General features: G+C 48.2%; 3 protein-coding genes across 7 annotated transcripts in view; all 3 read right to left on the bottom strand.

Annotated features, from left to right (window-relative positions):
- The window catches only part of EML3 (EMAP like 3), a 51,906-nt gene extending 47,642 nt beyond the window's left edge, over positions 1–4,264 (bottom strand). Inside the window, exon 1 of the mRNA XM_072984231.2 lies at positions 4,143–4,264. The gene's annotated coding sequence lies outside the window, so the exon portion shown is untranslated. The remainder of the gene's footprint in view (positions 1–4,142) is intronic.
- B3GAT3 (beta-1,3-glucuronyltransferase 3) lies at positions 1,882–10,430 on the bottom strand. Of its 4 annotated transcripts, none has more exons than XM_078381938.1 (6): positions 10,331–10,430; positions 9,726–9,815; positions 8,167–8,344; positions 6,600–6,930; positions 4,143–4,433; positions 1,882–3,043 (listed from the first exon to the last, which is right to left on the bottom strand). In XM_078381938.1, exons 2-6 carry the CDS (start codon positions 9,805–9,807, stop codon positions 2,945–2,947), a joined length of 981 nt encoding a protein of 326 aa, XP_078238064.1. In that variant the 5' UTR covers positions 9,808–9,815; positions 10,331–10,430; the 3' UTR covers positions 1,882–2,944. The 4 variants fall into 4 exon arrangements, with proteins under 4 accessions (XP_078238064.1, XP_020653025.3, XP_072840337.2 ...); XM_020797366.3 differs by lacking the exon at positions 10,331–10,430 and adding an exon at positions 10,199–10,318; XM_072984236.2 differs by lacking the exon at positions 10,331–10,430 and adding an exon at positions 10,112–10,167.
- A 2,139-nt stretch (positions 10,431–12,569) lies between these two features.
- Positions 12,570–21,361, bottom strand: part of GANAB (glucosidase II alpha subunit) — a 37,679-nt gene continuing 28,887 nt past the window's right edge. For both annotated transcript variants that reach the window (XM_072984229.2, XM_072984230.2), the window contains 5 exons: positions 21,224–21,298; positions 14,821–14,934; positions 14,349–14,461; positions 13,557–13,657; positions 12,570–13,289 (listed from right to left, as the gene is read on the bottom strand). In XM_072984229.2, the coding sequence (XP_072840330.2) occupies positions 13,180–13,289; positions 13,557–13,657; positions 14,349–14,461; positions 14,821–14,934; positions 21,224–21,298 (513 nt within the window). In that variant the 3' untranslated portion in view covers positions 12,570–13,179. The remainder of the gene's footprint in view (positions 13,290–13,556; positions 13,658–14,348; positions 14,462–14,820; positions 14,935–21,223; positions 21,299–21,361) is intronic.

Here is a 21,361-nt window from a genome sequence, read left to right as displayed (position 1 = left end):
CTGACAGAGAACTGCTGGATAGCTCAGGGGTTTACGTCTGGATGCGGAGCCAGAGGCTGGGAATTCGATTCCCCTCTTGTGCTTCCTTGACAGGGCCTCGACTGGATGATCTATAGGATCCCTTCCAGCTCTGCCCTCTTTAATTATTATTATCCCATGTATGGAGAATGGTAGAGATACTGGGAATGAGACGGTCAAGGTGGAGCAGTTTGGAGAGAGGGTAAAAAAGTTGGAGAAGGCCGTTAAGAAAAGGCAGTTTGTATTATGAGCTGAAGAAAAAAGCTTATCTAAGCACGATAAGATTAAAACAGAATGGCCAAGATAGTATACGATAAAAGGGTGGTTATTTATTATATAGATCTGCAGTAGAATACAGTTGACTAGCGTTACTCACAGCCCGGCATTTCTGTCCTGCACAAGTCATGAGGAATCAGATTTTTAAAAAAACCATAACATCTTGAGATAGCGTACAATAGAACTGTGTTTGTTTCCATTAAAAAGCTACACCCGCGGCTTGGTTACTGCTGTAAAGGATATACAGCCAAGTTGTTAAGGGTCCTACAGCGGTAGGGTGCTGAAAAGTGGATCTGAGCTAAGATCCCGGGGACGTTATCAGCCCCGATAGGAAAGAGCGTGGGGATGGGAGCCCCAAATCGTGAAAAAACCCTGAAGGGGACAAGGTGAGATTTAAAAGGGGGGGGGGGAAGGTATTTACTGAGTCCCAGAGGCTGCGGGAAATATCTTATCCCCCCCCCTTGTTTTTAAATTAACCTGCCAAGATGGCAAGAATGTGGAGGAGAAAACATGGAATGGATTTTCGTGGGCTGGATTGTGAGCGTCAGGTACCGAACAAACAGCTTTGGGTTAAGCAGGCATTCAGAAGCATCCTTCATTCTTGAGAGTATGTTTTCTCTACCTAACAACACTGCTATTTCGCACTCGGCTCTCGTTTATGAACTTCAACGTCCCAGCACAAAAACTAAAGTCGCGCTCAGCCTTAAGTGTACTCTCTGCTGGGAAACATAATTGAGAATAATGATTGCATCAGCTTATCAGGCAACATGTTAAAATTACTGGAAACTGGGTCATGCAATGCTGGCTGTCATTCTTAACAGTGAAAAGGCTTTGTACAGAAGCTCAAGTTTACTCTGAGGCACACCCTTCTTTCCTGGAATACCTTATCGTTTCTGGCTTCGATGATGGAAAGATAAATGAAAGGCTAGGCTGGTTCAAGACCGTCACAGCCCTTGTTCCAGTCGGCAGTAACGCCAGGATGGTGTTTTGCTCACAAAGAGTTAAACACCCCGTATTTTGCCCACAAACGGCCGTAAGTTGGTGACACTTTGGGACAGAGGACGGTAGGTGAAGAGGATTTACAGGCATGCCACGGGTGTGTGTGTGTGTTGTGCATGGATATATTGGAGAAGCTCATCTCGCACGGACACGACAAGGGCTGCCAAAGTATACAGGGAAGAGGGATCCCAGGAGGTTTCGGGCAATCCACTTACAAGCGGAAGAAAAAGATGCAGAGTTGGCTGGGAAGAGGACAAAGCAAGCATGAAGGGAAGCATGAAGGGAAGTAGAGGCCGGGCTTTGGAGGTGCAAAGGAGCCACAAGAATGCAAAAGATTCCAACAAAACATTGAAATAAAAAATGTAAATAAATAAAAAAACAGGAGAAATATATGCCGATTACAACATCTCACTTCCCCCTTTGCAGAACTTGGTTCGGCTGTAGCCAGAATCCTTCTCTGCCCTATAGTTCCTAGAACTTCATGCCCCATACGTACGTGGGAAAGAGGGCTGAAGGTCTTGGCCCTTCATTGAAAGCTGAGGGGGCTGAGAAAGAGCAATTTTGCAAGACAGGCGCGGATACGGGAGAGACGTGGGAGTCGATACATTTTACTGCACGGCGAACATGCATGTTGTTAGAACAGCCACCCACGCATGCAGCCGGGGCGCAGGCGACGCAAGAGACCCATATGGCTCGTGGGCACAGGAACCGGCCCTTCCCAGGATCGAGCCCTTAGCTTGGCGGGAGTAGCATCCTTCAGAGACGAGGGAAGAGCGCGCAGGAAGTTGGTGTTCAATTAAAAGGCCGCCGAGGAGTCCTTTCAGCTCAAAACACAGCCCTCCGGACATGTTCAGGGGAACTGCTTCTCCCAGCGTTCCTCACCAACCGTTAAGGTGGCTGCGGCTGATGGGAGTTGTTGTCCAACAGCTTCCAGGGAGGGGTTGCATTTTACCCGCCCCCTCTTATTGCCGCTTCTCGTCATCTTCAGCTCGGCTTCTTCAGATCGGCCCACTTCGGCAGTAGGGCGCACACGAACGCATAACACAATAACTACAGCCATGCCATAATGATGCACCCAAGAATTGTTTTTAGAAGGCAGGGCTGGGGGTTCAGGTGAGGGTTGTGGGGGATGCCGACATCCCTTTTCCTTCTCTCCCCATCACAGGAAGGCTGTCTTTCAGAAGATGGCCACCAGGGCATATGCGATTCCAAGACAGAGTTCCATTCCGAAGTGAAGCACCGAGGGGGTCAGGGAAGAAGGGAGGCATTCTCTGAGAGAGGAAAAGGACAACACGGGGATCGAAGCTATCTCCCCTACTAGCAGAAGGCTGCAGCATTCAAGGCAGAAATATTCAAAGGGAGAGGAAGAGCGACACTGACGTAGAGACACTTCCCCAGAGAGGAGGCAGCAGCGCATACAGGAAATCCTTTCTCCTCCAAAGCACAGCGTGTCTCTTGCATTGCAACGGAGAGGCACGTGGTCTTTAATAAATAAATAAGACGTTGCAACGCATCATGTCCTCGGATGAAAAGGGACGAGGAAAAAGCTCCAGTGTCTGATTCAAATGGCTGGGTCTCTCCAGCGCTCCTCGGGCCCCGTGCAGAGGCCGCCTCCCACTGAAACCGCAGAACAGCCCCCCCCACCTCCAGATCACACCTCAATGTTGGGATCGGAACCCAGGCCCTGCTTCTGCAGCAGCTCCTCTTGTTTCATCTTGGGCTTCTCGGTCCGAGTGTGCCAGACGAGCACCTACAACAAGCAAGAGACGTGAAGGTCCCTCTGATTTCCCCCTCTCTTAACAGGCAACCGTTAAGACCGTTTTGCCTACAGCGCCCAGCAGCTGTAGCCGGCATCACCAGCAAGGAGGAGTTCTAACAGCTGGACAAACATCTGGGCAAAACAGTGCCCCACCTCTGGTGGACAATCAGATCAGAGAGACATACATCCTGGAGTTCTACATCAAACCTAGGACCTGGAAGAGAGGATGCTCGAGAAACGAGAGACTGGACTATAAACCAAGATAGAAAGGACTGGTGAACTCTGTTGCACAGGTAAAGCGGCACTCCATTAAGGCAAACCTGTGAAGAGGGCTGAAAAGATTCATTTGAATGCCCTGCCCTGGTTCTCGAGCCGGAGGCTGGGGAAGGTGAAGAGCCGGTCTAGATGCCCCCAAGCAAGGGTTAAGAGAAAACAGCCTTGTGGGTCTACCGAGATTGGAACCTGACCAGATTTTGAGCTGGGGATTGAGTCCCGAAATGCCATTTTTAAAAAGAGTTTTTAGTGTTTACCTGCTTTTACTCATTCACTTGTATAGTTTAATCCCTGTATAGTTTGATTGTTTTTAATGCTTAACTTGTTATGGCTTTAATTCCATCCTTTTAATATTGTGAGCCGCCTTGGGACCCCTTATCGGGAGAAAGGTGGCCTATATATAAAACAAATAAATAAAATGCAACCCTAAGGATAGGGAAGGCCTTTGTCTGTTCAAATCACCTGGTAATAATACTGTAAATAAATGCTATAGGTAAAGGTTCCCCTAGACATTTAGTCCAGTCATGTCCGACTCTAGGGTGCGGTGCTCATCCCCGTCTCCAAGCCATAGAGCCAGCGTTTGTCCATAGATAGTTTCCATGGTCACGTGGCCAGCGCGACTAGACACGGAACGCTGTGACCTTCCCACTGTGGTGGAACCTAATCATCTATTTGCATTGTTTACATGCTTTCAAATTGCTAGGTTGGCAGGTAAATAAATAGCAGGCGGCAAAAAGCCACACTCCAGAGAGAGACGCCAAGTCCTGTCCCACCTCCCCTTCTTCCCAGGTGACCGCCTCTGCTCTCCCCCTCTCACCTTGGTGCAGTTGTTGGCTTTGGGCTCCAGTTCCTCGAGAGACACCAGCGACTGCAGCAGGCTGCTCTCTAGGTAGCCGCGTTCGGCTAGCAAGTCGAAGCAGGCCTCCCTGTTCGCCAGCAGCAGCTGGAGGGCCACGGCAAAGCCTGCCATGTCGACCGGGAAGGGTCGGTTCGGCTTCCAGGCCGTGTAGAAACCCACGACTTTGCCATTCTCCACCAGGGGGCGCTCAAAGCGGAGTCCCCCCACCAGGCCGACCGGCCACACCGAGACGCGCTTGGTAGAGCGGATCTGGATGGAGAAAGGTTTTTTTTGGGGGGGGGGGGGAGATAACAGGAGAAAGAGAACATTTGGGAAAAGATTAACAACTCTGGCAGCAGAAAAACTACAGCTACTGAAAAATATATGCATATATTCTCTCTCTCTGTTTCCATATACAGTGATGCCTCGCATTACGAGCGCTCTGTTTTACGACGAAATCGCTTTACGTTGAAGGTTTTGTGATTGCAAAATGATGTTTCTTATGGGGGAATTTTGCTTTGCCTGCTTCGGGAACCGATCATCGCAAAGCGACGATTTTCGGCCAGCTGATCAGCGATTTCAAAATGCACGTTGTTTAAAAAACATGGCTCCCTGCTCTTTCCTGGAACGGATTCCTTGCTGCACAGGCAGCGAAAATGGCCGCACTATGGAGGATCTTTGCTGGACGGTGAGTTTCAAGCCCCTAGGAATGCATTAATCGGGTTTTAATGCGTTTGTATGGGCTTTTTAATTTCGCATTACGACGTTTTTGTTCTACACCGATTTCACTGGAACGAATTAATGTCATAATGCGAGGCACCACTTTATGTATATATTTACATGTATATGTCTATCTACCTTTGTTCTCACCGTGATAAGCAGCCTCCATTCAATCTACAAACCCCCAATACTTCACTGCCTTGAGTATGCCATCTGCGCTGGGACTCATTCTTTCGGTTTACCCCTGGCATGAGTTACCGGCTCTGCTACAGTAAAGTGTCCCACTTACGTATCACCCATAACGCTTCAAGCACTCTCAGGGCAGTTTACAATTTAACTATGCAAGCTACACATTGCCCCACCCCTACCCCTGTCCCAGAGAGCTGGGTACTCAAATTCACCAACCTCAGAAGAATGGAAGGCTGAGTCAACCTCGAGCCGGCTATCTGAACTTTGGCGATTGAACTCGAGCCATGAGCAGAGTCTTGACAGCAGCACTGCACTTTAACCACTGCACCAGGAGGCTCTGTAATGGTTGGAAACCTCCCCTCTCCCAGTGCCCAGCTAGAGAACATATTCAGCATGCAATTATTTCCATCCCGGAGATACTCCCAGTTTTCTGAGCTCTGTTTAACCAGACAAAGGTACTAGCCCTCGTGGTCAGAACATATATTGAAATGCAGATATTTAAAAATGAGAGACAGATACTATTTAGAACAATCATTAGAAGCCCAAGAGGAAGCTGTGTTAAATCTCCATCAACTGGGTTTCATAGTCCAGTCCCATCTCTGATCTACTGAGTTATCTATTTAGGGAGCAACTGAATAAGGCCTAATGAGTTCAGGAGACTTAACACGAGAAAGCCACATATAAAAGGTCCTCCCCACCCTGGAAAGTTTACAACACCAGCAAGAAAATTTCAGTGCTCTTTCCACAGTTCAAATAGCCCTTTTAACAGCGCTTTCCAAATGTTCAACACAATACACAACGCACAACCGTATCAATTCTGGGAGGACCCGAGAACTATCTGTATTCCAGAGAAGAGGCAGAGGGAATGGCCATTTCCCTAATATTATTTTAAGGCGTTCGGGGCAAAGACCTCCATGTCGTTCTGAGCAGCTTCTCTCCTTATCCTCCAGACAAGAATTCCCGCTTTATTTGAGGCTAGGGGGAAATGGCACAACCAGAACTGAAAAAATGACAAGATAGCAAGTTTTGTTTCCTTTATATTAGAAAAGGGGAACGTATATTTCTCCAGGTATTGTGGGACTACAAGCTCCATCAGTTTTAACCAACACAGTCAATAGTGAGGGATGCTGAGAGCTACAGGCCAACAAAACCTGGAGGGACGCATGTCCCCAGGTCATGCATTATAGTAATGGGAATGTCACTGTCATCATCATCATCACAGCATGGCATTCTGACTTGTCCTGGGTATTCTAGGTAGAGAATATATAGAACTGGTTTGCCATTCCCTTCTCTAGGGGGAGCCCTAGGACTCTGCAGCTTGCCCAAGGCCACCCAGGCTGGCTCTTCTCCCAGAAAGCACATTGGGGGAATCGAACTCCCACCGTCTAGCTCCGCAACCAGAGACCTAAAGCTATCTGAAACGCTGAATAACCTGGGGGGGTGGGGGAATCATTCCTTCTGTTGGCTTTCCAGTCCTCCCCATCCCTCCAATCCTCATTCTGCCCCATACCCGCTCCGTGCACTGACTTCATCGAACAGCTGCAGGCTGTAGGTGTTGTCGTCGTCGGCGAAGTACACCGTCCCCCGATCGCTGAGCTGGCGGTTCTCCCGCAGCCACTGCAGGGCCAGGTTCCGCTGTTCCACCCCCCGGGGCTTCAGCCAGTTGGGGTCACTCTCCTTCCGCTTGTGCTCCTTGGGCGTCTCCACGTGAAGGTGCGTGAAACGCAGGTGGCTCTGGGCCAGCAGCTCCGAGACCAGCTGGGTCTTCAGGGGCGAATCTTCAACGACAATCCAGTGCAGATTCTTCACATGCATGAGGGTCTGAGAGAGGCGAACCAGCTCGGCCTTCTGTACCAGCCTACAGAGAACAGAGGAACCCACAGAGACAAAGGACTGAGAAGCTGCAAGGGATCTCCTAAGGATCACTGAGTAATCTAGGGACCGGTTGAATTTGCAATACCCGAGTTAAGAACACAACGTTTTGACGATAATTAATTCCAAGCAAAAGGTGCTGCTTATAGACCGCCCCGCAGTGCTTAAAGCACTCTCTGGGTGGTTTACAATTTAATTATGCAGTCTTCACATTGTCCCCCCTGCCCCAGCAAGGTGGGAACCCAATTTACAGTGGTGCCTCGCTTAACGGGCGCCCCATTTACCAACGAATCCTCATAGCGATTAAGATTTTGCGATCGCAAAAGCGATCACATTGCGATAATTTAAATGGGGAAAAAATCGCTTTGCGATGATTGGTAAGCTGTTTCGCTTACCAGTTTTCGCATAATGATGATTTCCCAACAGCTGATCAGCGGTTCCAAAATGGCCGGCGGGTAAAAAAAAAGGCCGCCCACTGTGTTTTCGTGCCGATTCTTTGCTTACTGGGCAGCAAAAATGGCGGCCGTATGGAGGATTTTCGCTCAAAGGTGAGTTTTTTGCCAATAGGAACACATTAAACGGGTTTTAATGCATTCCTATAGGCTTTTTATTTTCGCATAGCGACGAATCCGCATAGCAACGATTTTTGCTGCACGGATTATTGTCACTATGCGGGGCACCACTGTACTGATCTCAGATACTGAAGGATCTTCACCTGCTTGCAGAAGGAGAGCAAAGATGGGGCCAGGCTGGCCTCCAGTGGGAGGGAGTTCCAGAGTCTGGGAGCAGGCACAGAGAAAACCCTGTCCCATGTCCACACCAAATGCACCTGTGAAGGTGGCAGGATTGAGATAAAAGCCTCGCGTGTTGATCTTAATGCCCGAGCAGGCTCATAAACGGTCCTTGAGTTAGCTTGGATCCAAGCTGTTTCGGGCTTTATAGAACCAGCACTTTGAGTTGAGCCTAGAAACAAATCGGCCGCCAGTGGAGCTACTGTAATGGGGGTGGAGTGGGGTGTTATGCAATCCCTGTGAGCAGCCCCAGTTAGCATTATGGACCCACGTAGATAAATAGATCTACTAGATCCTCTTCACACATACCATCACCAAGCCAGCTATTATTCATGACAAAATTTTGCATCCGATTTTTTTCACTGAACTGCAGGATTCCATGGGTATCCCATGCATTTCTCCTTTCTTCCAGGGATCTAGACTCCACTCACCTAGCATAAGTGGGTGTGACAACGTAAATCATCGGCAGGGCTTGTTCTCCCGGTTCTGGCGCTTTTTCTCGTCCCTGCAGCCGTTTCAGTTCATTCTGCAGTTGGGAGAGCTTCTTCTCCTTGGCACGGATGAGGTCACTTGCTGATTTCAAGTGCTGGGTACAGTCACAGGGCTGCCCTGAGGCCAAACAAAAGAATTTCACCAAATACTTACTGATGCAAAAATATTCATTTATATCAACTCCCCTCCCACCTTCCCGGAACAATCCTAGACTCCTCTATATGCTTTAGCTGGCAAAGGCTGGTGGCTTATCTATCAAAGTTATTGGACATGGTGAGAATACCACCTCCTATTGCTCTTGTCCACTGGCCATGCTGGTTGTGAATGATGGGATGTCTAGTTCCAGGTTTAGGTATCTGACTCTATAGCCAGATGTTGGGAGTTCAATTCCCCCCCATTGCGCATAGAGCCAGCCTAGGTGGCCTTGGGCAAGCTGCACAGTCCCACAGCGCCCCAAGAGGAAGGGAAAAGTAAAACACTTCTGAGCCTTCTCTACCTGAAAAACCCTGAAAGGGTCACCCTAAGGCAGAATTGACATGATGGTACATGATGATTATAGTCTAACAGGGTTTCCCAATATGTTCTTGGACTAAAACTCCCAGAAGCCTTCACCACTAGTTCTGCTGGCCAGGATTTCTGGGAGATGTAGTCCAAGCGCATTTGGGGACCCCCAGATTGGGAACCACTGGATCAGGAGGAATCCCGGTTGGGGAAGCTGCATTAGAATTTCAAAATCACAAAGCAGAAAACCATCTCTTCTCTTAAGAATTTATTATTTAAAACTGAGTCCAAAAAAGAGCAAAGGTTCACAATGAACAAGGGCCAGTGAGTGTCTACTCTTAACCATCCTGTGAAGCTACTAAAGGCACAGAAAACCTGCCCACTTTTTTCACCCAGCCACCGCTGAATAAACAGTAACCAAATACTCTTACAGATTCTTACAGCATCACCCTCTGAACAGTTAACTGCTAGTAAATCCCTTACTCTTTCAATAGACTTCATTACCTACTATTTTTTCCACATATATTTATCCTATTTTCTCCTTAAAAAAGGACCCAAGGCAGCTTACATCATTAAAAAAACACAGGATGAAAAGCTAAAAACCTAAAATAATTCAAAAATTAAAGAAGAATTAATATTATTATATTCAAAATGTGTGCCTAGGATTACACACTTCAGCTTGGTCTTAGCCAAGAATAAGGACTAATGGCTTCAAACCTATGCACAGGGGAAACAGATACACAAGGACCGGTAATCAAGAAGTCAACTGTGGAACCTCCATGTTCAGATGCAGTATACCTCCAGCTTATCAGCTCCTGGGACAAGCAGAGGGAAGATAGCACTACCTAATCCTCCTGGTGAGTTCCCTGAGCATCTGTCTTAATTTCTTGTGAAAACGGACCACAACCCCTTCCTCTGACTTGAGTGGGACAGTTCTCAGAGGCCGGGGTCTCTGGCACGAACACCCTCCGTGTCTTCCTTTCCTTCCGCCACTCACCCAGTTGCAGCAGGGCGTACATCAGGCCTGTCACGGACACCAGGAAATAGATGACAAAAACATTCTTCAGCTTCACCTTCATGGTGGCCCCTGCAGAGATGGAAAGCCCAAGAATGTCAGTCGACTCCACACATAGATTCTCTGCACCCCTGACGAGGAATGCTGGAGGACCCGAAACCTTGCACGCACTGTTTTGCAAACTTTAGGTTGCACCACTAAAAAAAAAAAGCTGCCCTAATATGGATTGTGGGGTTTTTCCTTTTCTCAATTGAGGGCCAAGGCACCCCCCTCTTTGCTCTTGGTTTGCAAACAACTCCCCCCCCCCCGCCAGCGCTGTCCCTTTGGGCTTAAGAGCAGCCCTTCTCGCCCCCCCCTTTACTATCCACCTCCTTAAGGCCTGCTGCCTCAGGGAATCTTTGGAAAGGAAACAAAATGCGCCCCCCCCGCACTCCGTTTCTATGCCAACTGCCCACCTCCCGCAACCTCACGACTTCACCAACGCGACCCGGACCATTCCCCCGACGCAGGCGTGAGAAGGACGGTGGGGAGACGGTGATACACCGTTGCCATAGCGACGAAGCAAAGGCGCCCCCCCCTAAACTCACACCACCGCTGCTCTTGCCTCTCTAGGCGAAAGGAAAGCCCAGCCGGTGCCACTCGCCTCCTCAAGGCCCCCTCCCTCCTTGCCTCAGCCTCCCCCCTTCCCGCGTCCCAAGAAACACGCCACTTCCGGTCCCTCGTCTGCTGTCCGTCCCGCTCTAGGGTCCCCCATGCACCTGCTTCCGGTTTTAGCCTTCTTTTAAAGATTTCTCCTGTAATTACTGTAAAATATACTGGAATATTATTTATCCATTGCATTTGCATCTCATGTTGGGACTGCTTGTTCTCCTGTACTTTTATTCTCGCTTATTAAAGTTGTCATCAGTGATTGGATAAACAAAACACACAACACACAAATTAGTAAACAATGCAGGTGTTCTGCCGACAGAAAGCTTGTTCAACAATCTTCTGTTTGAAGATGTCCTCTACGTAAAATGCTATAAAGTCAAAACCTGCAGTTAAACAGTCCAAGGGAGGCCAAAATGGAGTCTTTAGGTTTTCTATCAACCTAAATTGATAACCTAAACAAGTCAGTGGACATGCAAGAAGTCTGGTCACAATTGTCCCTGCAGTGCAAAAAATTAAATTACAATTATTTTTCCTAATAATAATAATTAAAGCATTTTACACACATGCCCCAAATATTCCTGTTTAGAATAATGCCAATTTTCCTTATACCTGTCTAATCATCCCTATTGGATCTTCTAACAAAGACTTCCGCCACCACACTATCAGCCTGTCCAGATAGTACATTTCCAACTCTTGTCATTTTTAAGTACTGTACAGGCCAGTCATCTCCCAACTTCTGGCCACTGTATGAATAAGCCACCTCTAAAATACCCTAACCCTCAACTGCCTTGCTCAGTTATTGTAAACTCAAGCTTGTGGCTTCCTTTAAGGAGTCAATATTCTGAGTATCACCAATCTGTAGTGAAACTGATGATTCCTGTTATTTAAAATTAAAGTTCTTAGGAGAACATTACAATACCCTAACAAAAATGTATGCTTTTACAAGATCTAAAAACCCATTTTGGCAAGTCTATCCTAATTCTCAAACATCTGCCACCTCAGGCAGAGGACCTCTGGACATATCCAGAATGTTCCTTTTATTAAAAAAAATAAAAAGTGTCAGCCTTCTGAGAAAGTGTGATCTGTTTCTAATAAAGATAATGAGTTGTATATGGGTTTTAAAAATTAATGCTTTGAAGTTTACATCTTTTATTTTCTGCCCTAATTGTTTTCTAGTATAGTATTGTCATATACAATAGGAATACAACATGGCAAAACACCCAAATCCATGCCTAGTATATAATCACTTGTAACCTTCAGCAGCTGAAAAAAGGATGACACAAAGTCCTTCTGTGGAGTTTTTCTTTTCCTCTTTTTTATTGTTCATCGTTTATCAAAACATCCAGTCTGTGAAAGCTTTATCGGCAAATGAAATTGCAATCAGGAAGGGGTAGAAAAAATCTTTGTGTGTTTGTGTGTGTGTGTGTTAAGAAGGAAGCCTGACTTTAAAAAACATAAGCCTTGCTCTGGGCCTTTTGCCTGCAAACATAGAAGGGAGGACCAGCCATAACCGAACTAGGAATGTTAATCCACGTACACACAGAAAACAAGCCTGGAGCACTGATAGCAGGAAGCAGGAGCGGGAGAATGGGAGGCACTGGAGCAGAAAAATTTTAAAAATCTAGCCAGTTTCCCCTCTTTAAGAGGATGAATCTCTACTTCTCACTTTCCAGTACAGGAGAGGATTGTTTTCATAGCAGCTTGCACTCTCCCCCCTTTCCGTTTCTCTCTTTTCAGGTCCACGAGCAGGACAAAACATCAATTTTCATTTGCTGCCAAACTGAGAGCGGGGTTTTCAAACCAAAGCACAACATCCCCGCAACCCGCCTTTTCACTTCACATGATCTGTTTCATCTACACTCCCCACTGAATTTATTTTAAAAAGAGATAAGCCATAAATAGAAGGGACAGTGATTCACCAAGAGCCCGACCACTGTCCTCTGCCTAAATGAAACAGAACGGTCTTCCTCACTCACAGGGAACAACTGGGGGGGACGGGGGACAAGAACCTCTTGCAACCTTCTGGTGGCAGGCAGTTCCAGGGGACACTGGAATTGGTTGAAGGCCCAGGGAGTCATAAGAAAGGGCACGATCTAATCATACTCATTGTCCCTGGCTTGAAGAATTTGCAATACATTCACCAGCCGGCAAGGTAAGGAAATTAAAAGGCAACCCTTGCCTTGATAAACCATGTTTATTTCTGGATTGGTCCAGGATTTGGCCTGGAACCTGAGCCAAAAATCGTTTCGGGGGTGTGGAATAAAAGAAAGCAGAGAAGGTGGGGAGGTGACGGGCGTTAACCACCCCCCGCTGCCTCCTCTGAAAAGGTCCAGTTTCTAAAAAGTTGGCCCCGACGTGACATTGTTGGCGGGGGGGGGGGCGGGAAGAGGAGGAGAGAGGGTGGATCACCATTCTTAATTACCCTGAGGAAAGGGAAACAGGGTTGCAACCAACTCCAACCTGGAGAATCTTCAATTCTACAGCAAATATTGCTAAAAAAGTTAAATCTAGGGAACCACTTGGAACGGATCAGAGGCTGAGCCCAGGGTCTGAGGGGAAAAGTGGGGGAGAGCATTTGCCACACCCTCCCCTAGACATGACTGAGTAGTTTGGGATGGTGGACCTGAGACGCGGCTGGCAGAGAGCTCCTTGCTTGTCCGGCCCACGCTCAAGTGCAAGGGAGCCAGCCGAGAGCAACTCAACGTTGCCAAAGCGTCTCTTGAGCCTCAACCAGTTGGATCTCCCCCCCACCCCGTCCCCCGCCCCCCCACCCCGCCTCGTGGCATTATCGCAGGGATATGCTCCAGTCTGTCCCAATGTTAACGGCCGGTTTCCGGATGGTTAAGACCGATGTTTCAGCTTCGTGGGTGAAATCCAGACGGGTCTCTGTTGCCCCTGTAAGATGGAGAAGGTGGAGAAGAGGAAAAGATCATTAAAGAGTTAGAGAGAGAGACTGAAACTAAGCAAGCTCAAAAGAAAACGTGTTCCCCCAGTGGCACCAGATGATGGTATGAAGTTGGAAATCCTCAAAAACTTACACTGGATTTCAATTTATATCACAATTCTGAATCCCCTGGTTCACAAAATTCAGAAGGGTGCTCTCTCTCCCAAACAGAGGGCGCCGGGAATTGAACCTGCATCCTTCTATAGGTAGTTACTCACCCTCTTGGTTGAGGAAGATAGCAGCGGGCTTCCCTGCTCCCAGGATCACTACTCGTTCCAGCCAGGCAGGCGTTTCGAAGGTGCCATTTGTATCCGCCGTGCTGTGAGGATGGAGAAAAGATGAGGACAGAAATAGATAATCTTACAGCAGCTTTCCCTAAGCTGGAGCCAGCGAGATGTTCTGGACTACAACTCACATGATTAATTACGTATTGACTGAGGTTAATGAGAGCTGTAGGCCAAACTACCTGGAAGCAACTTGGTTCAAACAGATAGGTATATGCAGCTTCAAGTATCAGGGTGTTAACTAGAATAAGCCCCCCACCTGATCACCTGTGGTGAGTAGAAAGCTTCTCCAAGCAACTAGATGCTAAAGAATTTCACAGTGGGCTGAAACCACAAATGACTCAGTGTGTAAATGTCAGCTCATGGGTCTAGTTGAACTTCTTATGGCTTATTGGTTAATCAAAAGAAATCTTAGGCGATTAATCTTCCATGATTACTGAGCCAATTCAAGTGCACTGGCATAAAGTGGAAGGTAGACACCATGAAAGTTTGCTCCTCATATGTAGACCACGCGTCCCATGGCGGTTGTGAACAGGGCTTTGGGAGAGCATTGCTCCCTGACATGCTAGTTTTCTATGTGCAGGGAGACATATTTGAACAAAGCAGCACAGCATCTCATCGCTGCCCTATCTGTCATTTCAAGGGGTGGCAAATAGTCCCAAATTTGCTATTTTGCTGGGAATGACATAAGGTAGGAGAGACGGGGGTGGGTGGGAAGACAAGTACCTGGATATCAAGGTGTTGCCAGAGAAACTGAAGCGGCGATGCAGGTATTGTCTCTTGGTCTCAAAGTAAAATGTGTGCCCGTCGTCAAGAAACAGCTCGCCTTCAGCTGTGCCCTGTGTGGGAATTTAGAAAGGGAAACAATTGGTGAATTGGTGAGTTAAATGCAGCATTGTGCTTTTCTGTTCTTCAACAAAACCAAAATAGTGGGGGGGGGGATGTCCGAGATCAAGGAGATATGATGTTCCCCACTTCCCAGAGGGGCACCCCACAGTGCCTAGCATCCGAGGCATCTGCCACATGTCGTCTAGTGACAGAGCTGGCGCTGAGCACCGGCAGGGGCCAAGGATAAGCCCCTTCAAGAGCAGCGGCCTGGAAGCAAGGTGCGCAAACATACCCACCCCAAGTCTGTCTGGTGTTAAATTTTACAGGACAGGCTCCGAAGCCCCATTCCCCAGTTCCCTGCCCTGCTCACCTGGGGGCCCAGGGCCACGTAGAGGGTGTAAGGGTCGTTCTGCATGCAGTCCGAAGACCGCCGCACCCGCTCTTTCCGAGCCACGATGCTGCCGCCACGCTGGTACACAGGAATCTGCGGAGGAAACAGTAGGGGAAGTCCTCCGAGTCGTGCTCTTTACCTACATCGGAGCCAATGAAGCTGTGGGTCTCTACGGGTCGACAAAAGAAAGGTTACTTACCTGTAACTCTGGTTCTTCGAGTGGTCCTCTGTGAATTCACACTAATGGGTTAAATCTGCACTTGTGCAGAGGCCTCGGAATATTCTAGAGCTTAAAGTAACACTTTTGGCTCCGCCCCCAGGACCTCATGGTCCGCCCGTCCTAACAGTTACCTCAGTTCCCCAAATTCCGCTGCTGCTCTAAGGTGAGACAGCCGTGACGGAAAGAGGGGAGGACGGGCGGGACGTGTGAATTCACAGAGGACCACTCGAAGAACCAGAGTTACAGGTAAGTAACCTTTCTTTCTTCTTCGTGGCCTCTGTGAATGCACACTAATGGGTGATTAGCAAGCTTGCCTCTGATAGGAGGAGGGACGTCACGGCAAAACAGCAGACAGGACCGCGCGTCCAAAAATGACATCCTCCTTGGCCCGCAGATTCAGGCAATAGTGAAAGATGAAGGCTGATGGAGTGGGCCAAATGTCAGCTGTGCAGGTGTCTGACAGCGGGACACCCTTGAGGAAAAGCTGTAGAAGTAGCCAAAGTTCCGGTAAAGTGAGCGTTCACCGGGCGCAGGCGATTAGACTTGCGGGGGGAAAAACAGTCCTGCAAACATAGAACGATAATGCTCTGCGAACATCTAGCAGGTGAAGAGACCTCTCTACATCTGTAGGCAGTTAGGAAAGAAAGTGGGCAGACTGATATGAAACTCAGTAGAAACTTTAGGTATGAAGGAGACATTTGGGAACAGTATAACTTTGTCCAGGTGGCAAAGTAGGAAGGGAGGATCCACCTGAAGTGCTACTGGAAGTAACTGCAACTAAGAAATAACCTTGAAAGTCAACAAATGTCCAGCAATTGTGGTCAGTGGCTCAAACGATGAATGCGAGAGGCACTCAGGACAGTGTGAAGAGTCCACTGTGGTATAGACTGGCCCCGTGGAGGGTAAAGGTTTGCCGTACCACGGGAAAACCTCTTCATTTAGGGTAGCGAGTAGTAATTTTGGTAAATGCCAGCCAATTGCAGAAATAGAATTGATTGGTAGAGGGCTTCCTGGAGTGTGATAATATGGAGTTTATTGAGGAGGAATTCTCCATGCCATGAGGTGAAGAGCTTGTAGACCTGGACGGTACGTTTTCCCTTGATTCTGGGTCAGAAGATAGACGGGGGTCTCAGGGAGCCTGACGACATTGTCAGCAGTGTTGTGAACCACAGCCGTATGGGTCAGTATGGAGCTATGAGGATCACGGTGGCATTGTCATGTCATATCTTCACTATTATGCACAGTAGGAGAGGTATTGGAGGGAACATGTACATGAAGCAGCCCTTCCAGGGCACCATGGGAGTTTACCCCTAGTCCAGGCCGTGAAAGATAGATGGCACACTAGCTGTTCACCTCAATTGCAAGGGCATCTATGGCAGGGAGGAACAAAAAAAAAATCTCTTGCAGATTCTGATGAATGTGCAATGGTCCAGAGATCACTCGTGTATTTGGTATGTTCGCCTGCTCAGATGGTCTGCCCATGTGAAGTCCTGGGCGGAGATGTGCACAGCAGACAGAAAGATGTGGAATTCTAGACACTACTCCAAAAACTGAACAGTCAGGTACAGTAGAGGAAGAGAATGGGTGCCTCCCTGTTTGTTGATGTAGTACATTGCTGTCGCATTATCCGTAGTAACTTGGACAGCCATGCCTAGGTTGAGAGTTCGGAGCGCCTGAAATGCTTTGAAGGTGGCCAGCAATTCCAGATTTTTTTAAAAAGAGAAAGTTTTACTTCACTGACCAGGTGTCGTAGATATGAAGACTGGTACAGTGGGGTCCCCATCCGACCAGACTGGAGTCTGTCGTGATTCTCGAGGTAGGTAGGAGTGGAGCAAACAGTCTTTCCAGGGCCAAGTCTTCTGGGTTGATTACCAGCAGGGTTGGTGTGCAAGCTCATGAGTAATCTGGAGGAATATGTAGGGCGTATTTTTCATGGGGTTAAACAGGGCAGATGCCAGGCCTGTAGGGACTGCCTCTTGAGCCTCGCGGGCTTTATGACAGATGTGGTGGAAATCATGAGTCCCCGAAGATTTTGGGCCTGATGGGCTGTGATCCAAGACAACGGAGGGGAGCGACATATCAGGGAACAAATTTAGACCAAGCCATTCTGGGAAAGGAAAAGCTCTTGCCGGCCAAGATTCCAATATGGCCCCTATGTGAATACTCGAGGCGCCGTCGAGAGCTGAATGGCAAGGCGCTGAACTCTAAAATGGGCCTTCCTAGAGAGAATGGAGGTATTCGCAATGATCACTTCTGATGGATATGTGGGAGCAGGCGTCACTCAAGTCTATCAAAGTAAACCAATCTCCTTGTCGAATTAGTGGAAGGATATGTTCCAAGGTCACCATGCAAAAACGGCGCTGGCTGATGAAGAAAAATCAGGTCCTTTAGGTCTAAAATGGGGCGTAGTGATCTGCCCCCACCTGGAGTGGCAGGAGATATGTCTGATTTTCCAAAAAGGATCTTTACCTTGTCTCATAAAGTGGTAGAAGAGTGAGTGTAAATCACCCGCTGAGCCGGTGTATCCCAAAACTCTATGGTGTACCCATAGGTGACAATGGAAAGAGCCCAGGCATCCGAGGTGATGTGGGTCCATGCAGAAAGAAGGGAGCAAGCATACTGAACATGTGATGCAGAATCGAGCGGTGGTAAGCGGGAGGGAGTCACAGTGTCTGTTGGATTTTTTTGTCAACTTCCTATAGGAATGGTGGGGATGGTCGCGTTGATTTGATTGTGGTACTGAGCCAACTGTTGAGGGAGATATCTTCGTTGAGAAGTATAAGGTCTGTATACACTATAAGAGTACTGATGCATCAATGGGAATTTTTGAGATCTATAAGGCTGAACGTTGTACGACCATGCTGTTTTCCTCATTCTTTGAAGGCCATCTAGGGATCGAATAACCTAGAGCCATCAAAGAGCAAGTCCCCTATTCCAAATCTGACATAATCAGAAATGTTGGCTGACCTTAGCCAATCGTGTCTTTGCAAGGTTACCCCAGTCATGAGTTGTTTGGAGGTGGCCTCGATAATGTGATGCGCTATCACACTCTCTTGCTGAGTGAGGGACATGGCGTCTTAATGGAGAGCAAGCCCTTTCAGATTAAATGCTGCTGGGGCTGCCTGAAGAGAGGGTAGTGCACAGTTAGAGAGGTTGATATGGTAGGCGCCCATAGCTGCCATGTAGATGAGCTTTCTAACCTCCTCGCTGCTCGGTGTGGTAGTAGATCTCGAGCGTGATCTGGCTTGTGTGGCGTCCACATCCACATAAGGAGGAGGATGCCTAGTTAAAAATCTGTATTGGTACCATAGGTCTTGTACAGATTTTCTACAAGCCTGGACATTTTAGGGACAGAGAAGGGCTTTTCCCAGGTCTACTGAAGCAAGCAGAATAAAGATGGGATAAGGGACAAGCACAGGGAAGGCACTGATTCCTCATCAATATCTGCATAAACCTTATCAGACTCTGTTTGAAGTTGATGTACTGTTAAATCAAGAGCCTTATCGATTCTCTGTATCATGTTAGAACATGAATGAAATTTGGAAATGAGGGATGGAGGAAAGCCATCACAAATATCAGAGTCTGGCAGGGTCAGGTTAGGAGTCAGGTTAGGTGCCATGGAGTCGGAAGATTCAGAGTCAGAGTCATGGGAAGTAGAAGAAAGTGGAGCATCAGAAGTGAAAAAGGACTTCTGGTTTCTTTTTCAGTATCCTTCCTCATATCATCAGTATTCAGTATCTTCCTTAAGAATACTTCCTCAGTACCAGGCGTTTCTTATGGGCATATATTGTTTTAGTCTTCCGCTTGGTACCGTGGCATGGTACCAGCATGTTTTACCCTCCTGGTACCAGCAAGTTTTAGCCTTCCGCTTGGTACCAAGGCATGGTACCAGCATGTTTTAATCCCCTGGTACCAGCAAGTTTTAGCCTTCCGCTTGGTACCAAGGCATGGTACCAGCATGTTTTGACCTCCTGGTACCAGCACGTTTTAGCCTTCTGCTTGGTACCAAGGCATGGTACCAGCATGTTTTGACCTCCTGGTACCAGCATGTTTTAACCTTCCCCTTGGTACCAAGGCATGGTACCAGCATGTTTTAACCTCCTGGTACCAGCCTGTTTTAACCTTCCGCTTGGTACCAAGGCATGGTACCAGCATGTTTTAATCCCCTGGTACCAGCATGTTTTAGCCTTCTGCTTGGTACCAAGGCATGGTACCAGCATGTTTTAACCTCCTGGTACCAGCCTGTTTTAACTTTCCGCTTGGTACCAAGGCATGGTACCAGCATGTTTTAATCCCCTGGTACCAGCATGTTTTAGCCTTCCGCTTGGTACCAAGGCATGGTACCAGCATGTTTTAATCCCCTGGTACCAGCATGTTTTAGCCTTCTGCTTGGTACCAAGGCATGGTACCAGCATGTTTTAACCTCCTGGTACCAGCCTGTTTTAACTTTCCGCTTGGTACCAAGGCATGGTACCAGCATGTTTTAATCCCCTGGTACCAGCATGTTTTAGCCTTCCGCTTGGTACCAAGGCATGGTACCAGCATGTTTTGACCTCCTGGTACCAGCATGTTTTAGCCTTCTGCTTGGTACCAAGGCATGGTACCAGCATGTTTTAACCTCCTGTACCAGGGAGGCTTCATGGTACCATCTCTTCTTATGTCTTTGGTATCAGGAGATGATCTCTTTCTTCAGTACCGGAGCCCGCGGGAGTATCGGGACCTGGGAGGTCCATCGATGTTCGGGCATCTCCAGTAACGGAGGTTCCCTCAGTACCGATCGGTGCCTCTTCCTCCTGATATCAGGGAAGGACGGTACCGACAATGTCGAACTCTCATTGGAGGATTCCGATGAGGACGAGGACTCGGAGGATGAAGTTTCTGCAGCAAGGCTGTATAGCAGACGCGGATAATACAGCTTTTGCATTTGCTGCCTCCAACGTCTCAAATAGCTCTTAGAGAGCTTGAGCGGTTGCAAGTCCTCTTTAGGCGCATGCTCTTTAGCTTCATTGGGGCGAAGATGTCGAGCCCCGTGGGGTGAGACCTTCGGTCCCGAGTGGCTCGGAGACCGGGAATCTCTAAAAGATGGCGCCAAATGCTTCGTTTTCACCTTCCTGCTTTTCGCAAGTCCTCTTTAGGCGCATGCTTCTTCGCTTTATTGGGGCGAAGATGTCGAGCCCCGTGGGGTGAGACCTTCGGTCCCGAGTGGCTCGGAGACCGGGAATCTCTAAAGATGGCGCCAAATGCTTCGCTTTCACCTTCTTGTTTTTCGGAGAGGATGTTGCAGGGATAATTCCGGAGTAGGAGGAAACAGGACCGACGACAGCGGTGAAGATGGAGGCGAAGAGCCCTAGGAAAGAAACTCAACAGGAGACTGAGGAGTGAGGACAGGCAAGGACGGGGAAGCCTGTGGTGGCAGGCTAGGAATAGCCGAAGAATGAGGGGTTGGTGGTTATAAAACTAAGGGTTTGGCCTTAGTTTTAGAGGCTTTACTCTTTTCCCTAGGTTATATATGAGGTAAAGGGTCGGGTTCTGCAGACGCAGAGGCCGCTTCGATGCATACACAAAGATTTTTGTGCAACTCTCCAAGGCAATGCAGCTTTTAAAAGTAACCCTGGGAGATGAGGAAGCCTTGGAGGCCTGGGAACAGTCCAAGGGGGGGGGAAGGGGGGGAAGGGAGGGGGAAAGAGGGAAAACCCTCGCAAAGGGCCAAAACGCACACCTCCCCTCCTAAATAATAAAGTCTTTGTACTTTCCTTAATGAAGAATCGAACAGGAGCCAAATATTTTCCAAGAATTTCCAATAATTTCACGGAGCTCTAGCCAGGAGACCTAACTGCAGCAGCGGAAAAAATGGAACTGAGGTAACTGTTAGGACGGGCGGACCATGAGGTCCTGGGGGCGGAGCCAAAAGTGTTACTTTAAGCTCTAGAATATTCCGAGGCCTCTGCACAAGTGCAGATTTAACCCATTAGTGTGCATTCACAGAGGCCACGAAGAAGAACCACAACTCCCACTGGCTGGCAAGAACTGGTGAGAACTGGAGCCCCGACAGGGCCACCGTCTCCCCACCTCGTGCCCACACTCCCCGGGGTTTACCTGCCCTGTCCAGCAATTTTTCATGACTTTAGAATGTGCCCTTCCGCCACTCCCACACCGACTTACCGTACCCATGGTGACAGCTAAGTAATGCGTTTGGGGTGCATGAAGTTTCTGATGGGTGTGGACGTCGTACCAAACCTGTATATTGGGAGGGGGGGGCGTGAGAGAAAAGGAAAGTGAAGAGAGAGTTTTGGACTGTGA

Source organism: Pogona vitticeps, chromosome 15, assembly GCF_051106095.1.
Source record: "Pogona vitticeps strain Pit_001003342236 chromosome 15, PviZW2.1, whole genome shotgun sequence".
In the NCBI taxonomy this organism is placed as follows: domain Eukaryota; kingdom Metazoa; phylum Chordata; class Lepidosauria; order Squamata; family Agamidae; genus Pogona; species Pogona vitticeps.
Note: the sequence above shows the minus strand (reverse complement) of the source record. Positions and strands in the feature narration are given on the sequence as shown.